Source organism: Uloborus diversus, chromosome 3 (assembly GCF_026930045.1).
Source record: "Uloborus diversus isolate 005 chromosome 3, Udiv.v.3.1, whole genome shotgun sequence".
Lineage (NCBI taxonomy): Eukaryota > Metazoa > Arthropoda > Arachnida > Araneae > Uloboridae > Uloborus > Uloborus diversus.
In genome coordinates, this window is record NC_072733.1 from 119,687,007 (window position 1) to 119,701,339 (window position 14,333).

General features: G+C 32.4%; 1 protein-coding gene across 1 annotated transcript in view; it reads right to left on the reverse strand.

The window, feature by feature from the left end:
* Nucleotides 1–3,223: 3,223 nt before the first annotated feature.
* Nucleotides 3,224–14,333, reverse strand: part of LOC129218198 (CWF19-like protein 1) — a gene marked incomplete in the record, with an annotated part of 185,432 nt that continues 174,322 nt past the window's right edge. Inside the window, 2 exon segments of the mRNA XM_054852413.1 lie at nucleotides 3,224–4,688; nucleotides 8,492–8,607. Of these exon segments, the coding sequence (XP_054708388.1) occupies nucleotides 4,550–4,688; nucleotides 8,492–8,607 (255 nt within the window).

Below are 14,333 nucleotides of genomic sequence, written 5' to 3' on the forward strand. Positions count from 1 at the left end.
CACTTGTATGTTTTCATTTTATCAATAAATGTTAATTGGAGTGAATTAGTACAGTCGATGCTTGATATAAGGACCATCTTCATCCCAGAGAAAAGTCTTTATAACGAGTGGTTGTTATAAGAGAAAGAATTTGAAAAAATATACACATGCATCGTAGGTTTCGTTGCTAAAATAAAATTGGCACTTTTTCAAAATTCCAGAAAATTGCCTAAATTATTTTTTATCAGGGGATTTTTAAAAATATTAAGGGTGCAAAATATTAAACAGATTTTAAAGTAGAAAATATAGGAAAATACTTACAAATCATTTATTTTCTGAAGATAAAATCAGAAACAGTTGTTTGCCTTTTTAGCTCTGATTAAACACTGAAGACTCCATGCAGCTGTCCGTAAACAATAATCAAGGCCATTTCAAGTTAAATTTTTTATTGGAAGAAACACTAGAAATAGTCTTCACTGAATTTGGTCACTGTATTGAATTAGACGATACAGAACCGGTTATTATATTGAAAGCAAATTAACATCGAGTTCATAAGAACAAAGTTGGGGCTTTTACCACTGGTTGTTTTAATGGAATAGTCTTTATAATGAGCGTTGACTGTACGTGTGAAAATTGATTACAAAAGCCACACGGATCAGCTTTGTGGGCACCACCAGCTAAGAATACTTGATAAAGTTTCCTTTAAAACAATAACGATGGGCCATAAGAGTATACCGGCCGTAAATTCAGTGGCAAATTAACACATTTGGGGCCCCTTTGTCTGCTGTAAATGGTTTTACATGTGCTGGCTGAGGAGTTATCTTTTAATAATTTGGTTCCCTTTAGTCGCCTTTTCGACCTTTCTTTAAATGTTTTAAGAAAATATAAAAGAGTTATTTAAATTCTTGAAAAGTATTGAAGGACAGCTTTAACAATGAAAATAATTTAAAAATAGCATTAAATATGCCCCCTTCCCCTGGAGTTCTTGGCGAGGTAATTGGATGAAGTATTTTGGTAACGGAAGGACATTAAGTCATTGAGTTATTTGTGAAAATTTGTTTGGATTTAAGAAATTCATATGTTTCTGAAGAAAATGATAGGCAAGTGACCAAAAATTCAAAGTGTCATGTTCCTTTTTCCTTGATTTTACCTACTATAACATATACAGTCTTGGATGCAGAATTTTTTGAACTTATGAACATATGTTGGTAGGAAAAAAGGGCGATTCATCCTTAAAAATTTTGTAATTAAGTGAATGATATTGTTTGGTGTTACAGTGAACTGATTTTTTCTTCTCTTTTCTAAGTTAAAAAGGAGAAATTATAAAGCAATTTTTTGACCAAGTTTTAAAATTCGGACTTTGAGGTGTTATGTCCTGCCTTTCAGACTTTAAATTATCTGTTAGTCAAAGTTCATCTCTATATACTATACTACTGTATATTTTTTTGAACATCATACTCACTAAGATGCAAATGCAGCTTTTTATTTATGTACTTTTCTCCAGCTCTCCCCCTTGGAATTTCAATTAAGTACTGATACTATGAATCCTCAGCCTTTCGATAAAGGTTTATTTGTTTTCCCTCCTTCAAGCTTCTTGACTTGCTCTTCTTTTTCCTCAGTATTAAATTTTAGTGTACCATACAGTTGATTCAACTCTATTCTTTTTAGTGCCTTCCTAGCACTCCCCAGCTTGACCAACCCATTGAGCTATAACACTAAGAGGAGAGAGAACTTCCCCTTCTTCTACACTGAGGATCACGGTCTGAATTTCGAGCGAGTTTGGCAAAACCAATTGCATTATAAAACATCTTGTTTAATGGCAAAAGACCGCTTCTTTTGTCATAACGATTTGAACACATTAAGGATCTGAAAATTGCATGGCAAAAGGCTTTACATGATAAAACTTGAGTTTAAATGTTAAAAGTGCGATTCTTTTGCCATACTCGCTTGGGCAAAAAACGGACCGATTAGTTCGCTCTCCTCTTAGTGTTATAGCTCAATGGACCAACCAAACCACCTTATACTACTGCTATACACCATATACATTGCAATGCATTTGCAAAATTCATTTTTATAAATTTGTTGAGAAATAAGAGACCAATATATCTTTCGTCACATAAAATGTCTGATCCAGCTGTTATTTTCTAATAAAAATTATCACCCATGCATTGGGTGAAAATTTTATTTAGTTGCGGGACAAGGTGGTGTTTGATTCTTACCAGGAAACCTTATGATGTAACAACGAAAAAATCTAAATAAATAGCAATCGAAAGAACATAGCAAATCTTGTTTTTAGGCACATAAGTTATTTGCCCTCACATCCCCAGTATGGGAATGTAAGGTCTTGAAGTCTGCCAAAATTTTAAGAAAAGTCACCAAATTTTGCAAGTTTCCTTGAGAAACAGAAGACATGTTTCACCCGCTTTGCAGATGCAGACTGAAGTTGCATGATACTTAAAATTTCTTGCCAAGTCTTTAAAGGTGGCCAAAAACTTTGTACGCTTTAAAGGCCTTATGTCTCAATAAGGGAGGGACAAAAGCAAATAATTAATGCGACAAAAAAAGTCTACATATTCTCTTTCAATTGCTTCCTGTTTCATTTTATTTTTTCATTGTTACACTATTCATGTGGTTCCCTGGTTAGAATAACATAGTTGAAGTCCTGTCCTTGTCCCGTATATACCATTATTGGGATCAGCTGAAATGCCAGATGCTGCCGTGCTACTCTGTGCAAGAATTAGAAATGGCTGATCAAAATTTGTGGTTCTGTCTCAGGGCAGCATGAGATGTTTTTATTAGCTCAGTGCCGGACCATGTTGCGACATGCACTGCAGCAAAAGGGGGTACAGCACACACAAGCTTGAAATAGCACTGTATTTAAATCATTCCTTAGCCGGTAATTGTTTGTCAAAATTTTTTGGGATCAAGTGTATCTCTCACCTGTATTATTCTGTATATTAAAATTTCTCTTCAATCCAATGCTTTCTTTTTGGAGATGCTATTTTCAATGATGTGTTTGAAGTGAATTTTGGAATATTCATGAATCTGAGTGGAAATAATGTATTGTCTGCAAAATTAAAAATTCATAGTGATAAGAAAAGCATAATAAAAATTATCAGTTAACTTTGAAAAAGGAAAAGTTGAAAATTCTTGTCTGCAGTTGTTAAAAAAGTTTTTGCTTCAAAAAAAAGATAAATAGCACAAAAATTTCATACTGAGTTATGTCAAATCAGCCAGAAATATTAAATATTTTTGTAGGGTAAATATTGTTTATTAGCAAAAAATTCATCAATTTTAAATTGTGAGCACATTAGCAGTAAACGTAATAATAAACATACAAATTGAAAACATTTTTTAAAAAAATGTGGCCTAAGCTAAAAGCTGTGTGGGTGAGCAGTATACTTGATTTACGATGCTGGCGTTACAGGCAAAGGGGTCAATACAATTCTGGAATAAGTGTTCAGATTTTACTTTAAACCTGTCAATGAATAGCATTGCAATTTGTTATGATTTCGTTTAAGAAAAAAAAAACTTTATAAAGGGTGTTTTTAGCAATGCAAGCCAATGATAGCCCATGTTTTGTTATGTTGGTCATATACTAAGTATTGGATTTTGTAGTAAGATCAAAGTGTTTATAGTTTCAATATTTTATGTTTCAATTTTAAGTATAATGACATCAGTATTTTACTAAGTAACTAAACAGTATTTACAATGCTTTTATTCATACAAAAATATGATAGTCATGATGAAAGTAAAAATAATGTGAATCACATATTTAATACATTGGTAACATTCTGAACTTTTTAAATACCAAATTAAAAGTAAAATATTTAAAGCCATTATCATGGAAATTAATTGTGACTTCATATCATTTACTCACTTAAATCTCAACTCTTCTGTCACACACTTCAGATACATCATCAATATTAAACAAGAGAACCTAGATATCATGCAGTAATTTTGTTCTACTTTTTTTTATTTTAATTTATCAGACACACTAATCAGTAAAATTTAGAGTGAAAATGAGGATTACAAATATAATAAATATACATGCATTTTTTAAAAAAATAAGAGACTGAAATCAAGAGCATGACATTATACACTAGAGCAGTTATTTGCCATTCAATATTGTTTTTAATCAGTATATTCTATAGTTAAAAATGTATTTTATTTATTATTATCATTTTTTTAAATCTTTTAATCATTCAAGAATTAAATGACTATGATGTAGTCATTTTTAATCTTCCTTAATGTGGTAGGATAATGGGTTCAACTTTTAATATGAACTACCAGTGATTTTTTATGAATTAATGAAACATGTTTTGAAACTTTATAGTGAATACAACTTACATGAAAATACATTTTTAAGAAAATAGTTTAGATACACCATTAAAAACAAAATGATAAGAACACAGGTGATGCTAAAACTTTGAATTTTTTGAAATAAACAAGAAACAATCAACCTCTGAAATATTTTCCTATGGTTCTGCATTCTAAAAGCATGTCAATGTACATTTTCTGCATTGGTTGTATATGCAATAAAAGTATTTACACTCAAAGTATTTTTACATTACATTGTAAAATCAAAAGGTTTGAATGCTTTAATAAACTGCTGTGTCATTGCAGCTTCACTTTCTTTACTTTCAGCATGTTGCTTCCAATCCACACGGCCAGGCACATTTAGAATTTCCGGACTTGCTAACACATCTCTATTTTAAAATAATTCACAAAATAAACAAGAGGCACAAATAAATAACATTTAACAGTCAACTCGTGATAACTCAAGGCCTTATGACTCGAATATTCCATTATTTCAAAGTTTTCATTCGGTCCTAAATTCTTAAGAAAGCTGTGTGAACTCGAAATAATTCAAACTAATAATTCAAAGGCTTTGGCCAATCCCTCGTAACTTAAGAGTTATCAAGAATTCACTGTATATGAATTTGGAGTGAAAATATGAAAGATAAAAATAATGCAGTTAAAAGTAAATAGGATTGTAAATTTGTTACACAAAAAAAAAAATCAGGCCATTTTGGTCAGTTTTTGAGAGTATGCACTGTGCAGTTATACATACCTGCCAACGTCTACTGGGAAAAAAATCCAGTAGATCATTAAAAAATACAGTAGGTGTTTACAACAAGTTTTTCGTTCTTAGTTAGGAAATAAAAGAATTTTTTATTATCCTTCTTAATACAACCAAATGTTCTTTACATCTTATACACAATCAAGAGAAATGATCAAAATCCAGGAATCTCCCGGAAAAACCAGTAGAGTTGGCAGGTATGGTTATATGAACCGAAAGTCATAGCATAAGTAAAAAGCATGTAATAGATATGAAAAAAGTAAACTAAGTGCACAGATTTTTGATGCAAAATATTGCACAAATTCAAGTTATTCTCGGCATTACTCTTCTTCTACAGTTTGATACATTTTTATGCAGTTGTTAAGTATTTATGCTATTTGTTTATTATTATTTTTAATACTGTCTTTGAGTGACAACACTCAGTTGTTTATGAGTTGATAAGAATGTTCGCAATGATGTTGCTACGTTAGGATTTCGGAATTGTTATTTAATTATCGCTATGCTGATATTTTGCAATTGTTCATTGTTAATTAAATGTTTTTATTTAATATATTTATGCCTTCATCATTCTAAACTTTATCATCACCTTATATGTTGGCATAGATAAACGTTAAAATTACCACTTTAAACAGTTTTTGATATTATTCTGTCTTGTATTTTCAAAACTGAACATTTTCACAACATATATCTAAACGATTGTTGTTGTGTAAACACTCAATTCATTTATCACTTCGACTACATCTTTAACTCAATGGAATAAAATGAAGAAGCAAGCCCACCTATGCTCAAATGACACGCTTTGCACACAAGCTAACAAAGCTTACCGAGAGCATCCAAAGCTTGCCCATCTCACAATTTCATCAGTTCCTCAGATGTTACCTCTTTTCCACCACGTATATGGTGATGTGTGTTTCCTGTGTTTTTTTTCATGTTTGATAGTCACAGGGGTATTTAAATCAGATTTCAATGAGTTAAATGTTCTAGGAAGAAATATTATTTTTAATGAAAGCTAAAACATATGTATTGTTAGCAATATAAAAATCTGCATGGTTTCAAAAAGAGCTTGATGATGAAATCTGTACTTATTTAGACTTGTTTTCAAATTTATAACTTTGAACTTTTCTTTGAGCAGTCTTAGAGAGCCTTCAGATAATAAGTGTTTATAGCTTTTCAATTTGCTTTCTTAAATTTTTACAAATTTGCATGTTTTCGTAAAAATAATGTATAAGCAGTGTTTGTTTTCCAAATAAGGTTAGTTTATTCAAAACTAACCATGCAAGCTGTCAATTTAATTGAAACCACATTTAAATCTACATCTCATTCATCAGAAATAGTGCTTAAAAAATATATTTCTATTTTTTTCCACTTTATTAAACAATTCAGCATACTCAGCCAAATTACATGGGATAAAGCAGCTTCAAACTAAGCTAGTATTCACAGGAACTCGTGGTAAAGTGGCCTTTTTTCCCCTTTCTTTCTTTTTTTTTTTTTCTTTTGCTTTCTTCCAATTGAAAATGCTTAAAATCGGCATTTATATCGTCCCTAAAAAGATGAATGGGCGTATCCATGCTGCAGAAAACAGATTTAAAGATTTCCAGTTTATTGTATCGCTTGAGAACCTCCAACACTATGAGGGTCTGTAACTTTTTTACTATTTATTGTAGAGATACGCCCATTAGTCATACCATAAAATCGACTTTGGACATTTCTGTGGTGGTTATAACTCAGTTTTCGATTCTTTTGAGATACGCTCATTCGTCTTTTTAGCGACGATATGAAGCTGAAAATGCATGTTTTTTTAGATCTATTTCAATTGATGCAAAATTTAAGTTTTTGATTTTATGTTGGTATTGGTAACATTTTGGAGTTACAACTAAACTTTACAGAGGAAAACAATAAAACTTAACAATTATTTATATGTATATATCAGTGGTAAATTCATATTTTCTAGCACTGAGAGGCCAAAGAGAAATAATTGAATTTGGAGGCATGAATAATTTTATTCAAAATGAGAATTTATTTTTCCAAGAAAGCAGTACCGGAATGTCATTCCTGCACCAAATCCTCCCTGATATATTCCAGTACATTTCCTGCATTTCAGTTATTTCCGGGATCTATAGATCTCTGAAAAATGAAATCATAAAGCTGTAGATTTAAGGAAAGCTAGAGGGCTCATGAAAAGTATTTTTCAAACAAAATTTTGATTCTTGTCTGAACAGTTCAAGGTTGTAGAGCAAATTTCATTTGATTAACCTTGTTTTTACTTCCTTTTACATAGTAAAGGAAGTATTGTATTCGCAAAAAAAATTCACTCAAAAATCAGCTTTAATTTCCATTTTGCTCGCCCCCAAATGAATATTGAGTTTTTTTCCAACCCAACCACATGTGGATATATGCCGAAGAACATATAGACCCTCGAAATATCCATTTTGACGATCCCCAACTTAATTACAGCGAGTTTTCTGGTAACGTCTGTATGTACGTATGTATGTCGCATAACAGAAGAATGGTATGTCCTAGAAAGTTGAAATTTGGTACGTAGATTCTTAGTGGGGTCTAGTTGTGCACCTCCCTTTTTGGTTGCATTTGGATGTTTCATAGGGGGTCTTTTACCCCTTTTTTGGGGGAAATCATGGTTAATTTCAATGCAAACTCGAGTGATGTTATGATTTGGCAAACACTTGGCAATATATCGCCAATCTTTTGGTCACCAAGTTTTGTTGCCAACTTAGTGACAAATTTGGCATGTTTTCTTTTTTTTTTAATCTGGTTTCATTGTGGCCACTATTGGTGATATTTAGAGTTCACCACTGAATCACATTAAAATTGCCAATATTGAGAAAATTAATTTGCATAAAACTTTTTTTTTTGCTTCGGTTCGCAACAACTTGGGGTCAAAATATTTAAAGTGTTACTTTGCTTGCTCCAAGCCCAAGGCATTATTATCATTAAATTAGCGTAAAATTAAGTCATGTGATTCACACATCAGCTCATTTAAACGTCTTTCGTGGGTACCTATCTGTGCAAAAAAAAAAAAAGAAGAAAGAAAAAAGGTAACTGATGAAAAACAAGATTTCCTCTAACTACAAAAGTTCCCTTAATTACTGTTTGTATCTTTCACGATTAATATACTTTTGTGTGGCTCTTCTATTTTAAACTTTTTAAAATTTACATTAGCAATCATAGAAAATAAAATAGGATCACCTTTAAGAACATTTGGACACATAGAATGAACATATACTAATAAAATTTTAAAAATTTACTGATTTTTTCAAAGTCGGCATTAATGGGTTAAGTAAAATTAATTTTTTAAACAAAGAAATCCATCAAATACAAGTAGTGATACTGAACATGTAAAAAGAAGTAATTTTGTATGAATCAATTCACTTTCATGGTTAATATTTTTTTAAGAAAAGGAACAAAACATACCTTCCAAAGTATAATGGAAACTTGCTTGACTTAGGGATAATATGTATCAATTTACTTTCAACTTTCTTATTCTTTACTATCTCAAAATAGAAGAACTGTTTTTCTTTACCAACAACCTGTAATTAGGTATAAAATAATAAAAGAAAGCACAAAAATTTTCACTTCAAAAAGGAATGTTTCCACACATATTATTTGTATTTATTATCAAAAGAAAGGAACTACAAATTCTTTTGTTAATCTGTGGTGCACTTCTGCATATATTTTTGACTAGAGCCAGTGGCGTAGCTAGGGAGGGGGGGGGAGGGGGCGGTCCGCCCCTGGTGACACTATTTAGGAGGTGGCAATTTTACACTTTTAATGTGAAAAATAATTCAACATATTTTCCCAAAATGATTTTAATGGCATAGAAAAACTGGAGGTGAAAAAATAAAGCGTTAGGTTTGGGTAGACGTAGACTATGATCATAAAATGACTCTACCACTTGTGTGTACTACGACTAATAAACTTTTATTTGGAAATTCGGTACTTCATGTTTATAAAATGCTACCCTATAGTCCCACAAAAACATTTATCGACATATCAGCACTACTGCTGGATTTTCTCTCACTTTGTCCGAAGCTACTAACTGTGGTGGCAGATTGAACTGAAGGAGCCAAGAGTTTTTCCGTTTATTTTATTTTATTTTTTAAAAATTTTTTTTAAAAACCTCTGTAGAGTTTAACTACAGGGGTTTAACCACCCGCCTTATTTGATTTATTCTAAAATATTATATAAAATGAATCCAGCGTAGCTGTTAATGCAGACATGGTCTTGAGAAGTCGGAAGCTCCCTGCACAGCCAATCTAAATTCCAATAGACAACATTTTACAGAGAAGTGAAATGAGCTTCTTGGATTTAAAAATTGTTTCATAAATGAACAAAACTACTTTTTTCACTAAATAAAGAATTTCCAGTATTAAAAACTTAGTTCCTACTTAATAAAAGCTAAAATTAAAAAAAATCCCCATTCCTCTATTTATATTAACAATACGGACTTTTCTTTAATGTATGACCACTTTTCCCCACCAGACCCTATACCTTGTATATATTTCATAGCATAGTATTAATACTCTACATTGACCCTATACATGGAGTTTCAACTTTAACAGCTCAACTGATTTGTCATTACCATGAACACTGGCTACTTTGGTCCACATTTCGGAACTTTTTGCATGTTTCCTCGATATTTTGTATACTACTCCTACATCTAAGCTGTGGAAACTTTTTTACACACCTAGAGTACTCTAAATTTAATTTTTGAATAGTTTTTATTTCAAAGTGTTATTACCTTTCAAATTGTTTTTTCTTTGAGCCAATATTACCTTAGCGTTTGGGCCAAGGTAGTATTCCCTATTTAAAATCATTGTCTAAATATCTAGAGCCAAAGAAAGACTTGTGTTCACAGGCAAATCTATTTATTTGAAAGAAAAATACATTTTATATGAAGTTTGAGTCACACATATTTGTTTTAAGGCAAGTTAAAAAAATTTTAAAACGTGTACATAAGTGAAGTCCTAGTTATCGTCTCACAAACTGCTGACAGAGAACAGTCATTTTTTCATTAGTTTTGGAGGTTGAATAATTTTACCAACAGAAAACCATTAGTGAAAGGAAGGGCACTTAACTGTTGGCCACTTTCAAAACTTGCTGGTGCATTCCATGAACTCATCAACAGCTCCTTCTTCTCTCATATCAACAACTAGCCCTGGAAACCTGAGGTCATTCCATTCTACTACAGCAAAATTCCCTACACTTTGCCAATAAATTTCCAAAAATTTGTAAGAAGTAGATGCAATGGACCTCTTATGATTTCCACACTAGAGATGAGTTCGGGCTCATTTTTGAGAGCCCGGGCCCGCCCGAGCCCGAAAATTTGTAACCGAGCCCGCCCGAGCCCAAACGATATTGTCTCGGACTGAAATCCGAGCCCGCCCGAGCCCGAAGGAAACTTTATTGTATCAAAAACTGAGCCTTCTACAGTCTGACATGATCTCTCTGTTAATGAAAAATGTTACGTCAAATGTTTTTCATTAACAGAAGTTTCTAAATTTCCTTAAAATGCTCCACTTTAAATGCATTACTGTATGACATATTGCAATAGTAATCGCAAAAAAAAAACACTATAAATAAACGTTAATTAATTTTTTTGGGGGGGGGGGATTTGACATTGATTGAACTGATTTAAATGTTCCTTTCATTTTCTCACAGTGGGAAAATGTTTATTTCCTTTGAATTTGTATGGAGATAGGCTATTGAATATCTGTGCTTGAGCCCGAGCCCGCCCGAGTCCGAAACCTATTTTCGATTCTAGAGCCCGAGCCCGCTTCGGGCCCGGGCTCGGGCTGAGCCCGTCTCATCTCTATTCCACACACACAATGCCTCTTTACCTTCCTTAGTAAAGACCTTGTCACTATAGCCTGTTGAATTAAGGCTGTAAACACTCTCTTCGAGTTCCCAGTTTTTCCTTGTGTTTTTCTTGCTTAGAGTTTCACTTTTAGCTTTTCTTTTCGAAATCCTTCTGACACATTTTTTTTTCAAGTTTTTATGCTAAGCCAAAGTAGGTCATAATTTTTAGCTTAGGAGATGCATTGTTATCATGAAATTTTTGATAAAAACTTTAACAAAAATGAGGAGTACAAATATACTACTACATAAAGTATTGAATAATATGCATAACTATATACTTAATAAAGTCTTCGCATTTGTAGAACTGCTTCTATATGTAAAAATTTCAGAGGTTATAAAGACACAACTTAGCACAAGGAACACAAAACCTCCAGCATTGCTCCTTCTAGAGTCTTTATCGAACTGCTTGGTATACCTTACTGAGCGCTTCAGGCTGCTCTCTAATGGATACTGTTGAAATTGATTTGAAAATTGATTACTGAAGGTTAGCAGAAAGCATTGTATATTTTTTTCAGTTTGGGAGAAAGAAGGACCCAAGGGCCAAAGTAGTTTGCGTTAACGTTATGCTACATGTGTTTTATTTTTTTTAGAATAAATCAATATGTGTTATTAGGCTTGCAGTCTTTTTTTCTGCTTTTGCAATACTTTTTGTAAAAAATTTCATGATAAGAATATTTCATTATATGTAAATTTTTAATACTAACAGTCCAATGAAATTACATTCTAGTATTTGCAGAATGTGAAGTCAGTTTTCCTTAATGCATTAACTGCATATAAAACTGAAAATTAAAAAAAAGGTTAAACAATTACTGCTCAAGTAGTAAATGTTTACCTTAGTGTAGAACTAGTTGTGATATAACAATGTTAATGATGCATGAAAACTAAAAAATACTGCTAAACATGTTTCATATTTTCATGGGAAAGTTTTATCGATGCAAAAATTTGAATGTGAGGATATAAACTACACTGCGAATAGTTCAGAACCAGAAGCTCACATCATTTGACCTTGACAAAGAGAATTCTTTTTGCCTTGAAATAAAGAGTGCCATAATGTTCTCTCTCAATAATTTTATTTAGATCCAACTTGAACTAAATCGAAAATGATTATAATATACACAGTGACATTATTGTTATTTTCAAGGAATTTAATGAATAATTGAAATTTTTACAGTGCAGGGCTGCCACTGAGAATAGTTATTGTAGTAGCCTCTTAATTGAAAAATAGTCGACAAACAAGGAAAATAGTATCTAAAATAGTCTTCCATCATTTTTTTAAAAAGTATTAATATTAAATCATGCTAAACATATTGTGATGAGTAGATATTCCTCAGCTACATGGTACATAAGCGGGATCACCTAGACAAACAGAGTTTGCTCTAGTTACACACGAATGTTGTTCCCGACGTGGTTGCATACCAATTTTATTTCAGTGATAAGAATGAGAAAGTTATTCATATATTAGAGATATTTATAAAACAATGAAAATATTAGTCAGTAATTATTTTTTGAAATGCCTCAAAACATAAAAGTTAAAAAACACGAACATTTGTTTGTTGTTTTTCTTTCAAGAACTTATTACCCACTTTTCTGTCTTAAATGAAGTAACTTATCATCCCTACTATTCTTTATACAAATTCATTTTTGTAAGTTCGAAACATTATTACTGTATCTACTAAACAGTAATATTGTAGTGCAGAATTTAATTATTACTACATACTCTATGTACCATACTATTTTATTTTATGTTTCTTCTTCACTGATCACATGTTCTAAATAACTTTTTTTCCAGTGTGTTTAACGATAACTGTATCTCAACAGTTGACACTAACAAGACACAAGCTATTATACAGCTTGAGGATTTTGTATTTTCCAGGGAGGAGGTCTTATTTCATTTGAAAAAGATTAAAGCAACTAAAGCTCCGGGACCAGATAATATTTATCCAAAAATTTTAGTTGAATGTGCAGATGAATTAGTGGATGTTATTTTGATTATTTTCAATGCTTCTTATAACTCGGGGACGGTGCCAGAGGACTGGAAGCTGGCTAACATAACGCCACTCTTCAAGAAGGGGTCTAAAGGTATTGCTGGGAATTATAGACCTGTAAGTTTGACTTCGGTGATTTGTAAGATTTTCGAAACTTTGATCAAAATTAAGATCATGATGTTCTTAGAGACTAATAGTCTGTTGACTAGTTTGCAGTATGGTTTCAGGAAAGGTAAATCCTGTACTACTAATTTATTGCATTTCTACGACAAGGTTACCTCAGCTTTAGATAACAAAAAATGTGTGGATGTTGTTTATATTGATTTTCAAAAAGCTTTTGACAAGGTACCGCATGTTACTCTTCTCAGCAAGTTAGCTGACATAGGAATAGGAGGAAAAACTTTACTTTGGGTTAGAAATTGGCTCACTGGTAGGAAGCAAAGAGTAGTTGTGAGAGGAAATCATTCTAATTGGAGTGATGTTTTAAGTGGGGTTCCTCAGGGATCAGTTTTAGGGCCTCTTTTGTTTATTATATTTATGAATGACATCAATGAAAATATTTCTGGAAGCATGAATTGTTTTGCTGATGATGTAAAAGTTATGGGGATTGTCGAAAATGAAGAACAAGTAAATCAGCTTCAAGAGGATTTAAATCATATTACGAAGTGGGCAGATAAATGGGGTATGGCAGTTAATGTAGGGAAATGTCAAGTGCTACACTTAGGTCATGGAAATAAGCGTATGAGATATCATTTACAGGGTTCAGTCATAAATCAGGCAGAAAATGTTATGGATCTGGGTATCTTAATAAATCAGGACTTCAAGTTTAGTCAACAGTGCAGTATTGCTAGTAACAAAGCCAACAGAATGCTTGGGTTTATCAATAGATCTATTTCAAACAAATCTAAGAAAGTTCTTCTGCCTTTATATAGGAGTTTAGTAAGACCTCATTTGGAGTACGCTGTTCAGTTTTGGTCGCCTTATCTGAAGAAAGATATTTTTGTATTGGAAAGGGTTCAAAGAAGGGTAACTAAATTAGTAAGGGGACTCTCAGATTTAGATTATTATACCAGACTTAATAGGCTTAACATGTATAGCCTGGAGCAAAGGAGAGTCAGAGGGGACATGATTCAGTTATTTAAATTTATCAAAATGAAAGATGTAAATGGATTAAATTTTTGTGGGGAAAGCAGGACAAGGGGTCATTGTTTTAAGCTATTTAAATCTCAGGCTAACTTGGAAATCAGGAAAAACTACTACTTTAGCAGGGTTGTGGGCACTTGGAATAGCTTACCGGAAGAGACGGTAATGAGCAAGGGGGTGGATAGCTTTAAGAGCGCCATTGATCTTCATTGGGGTCTAATTAATTGACTAGGACCAGCCTAGCTGGGCCCAGAGCCTGTTGCTGGTCG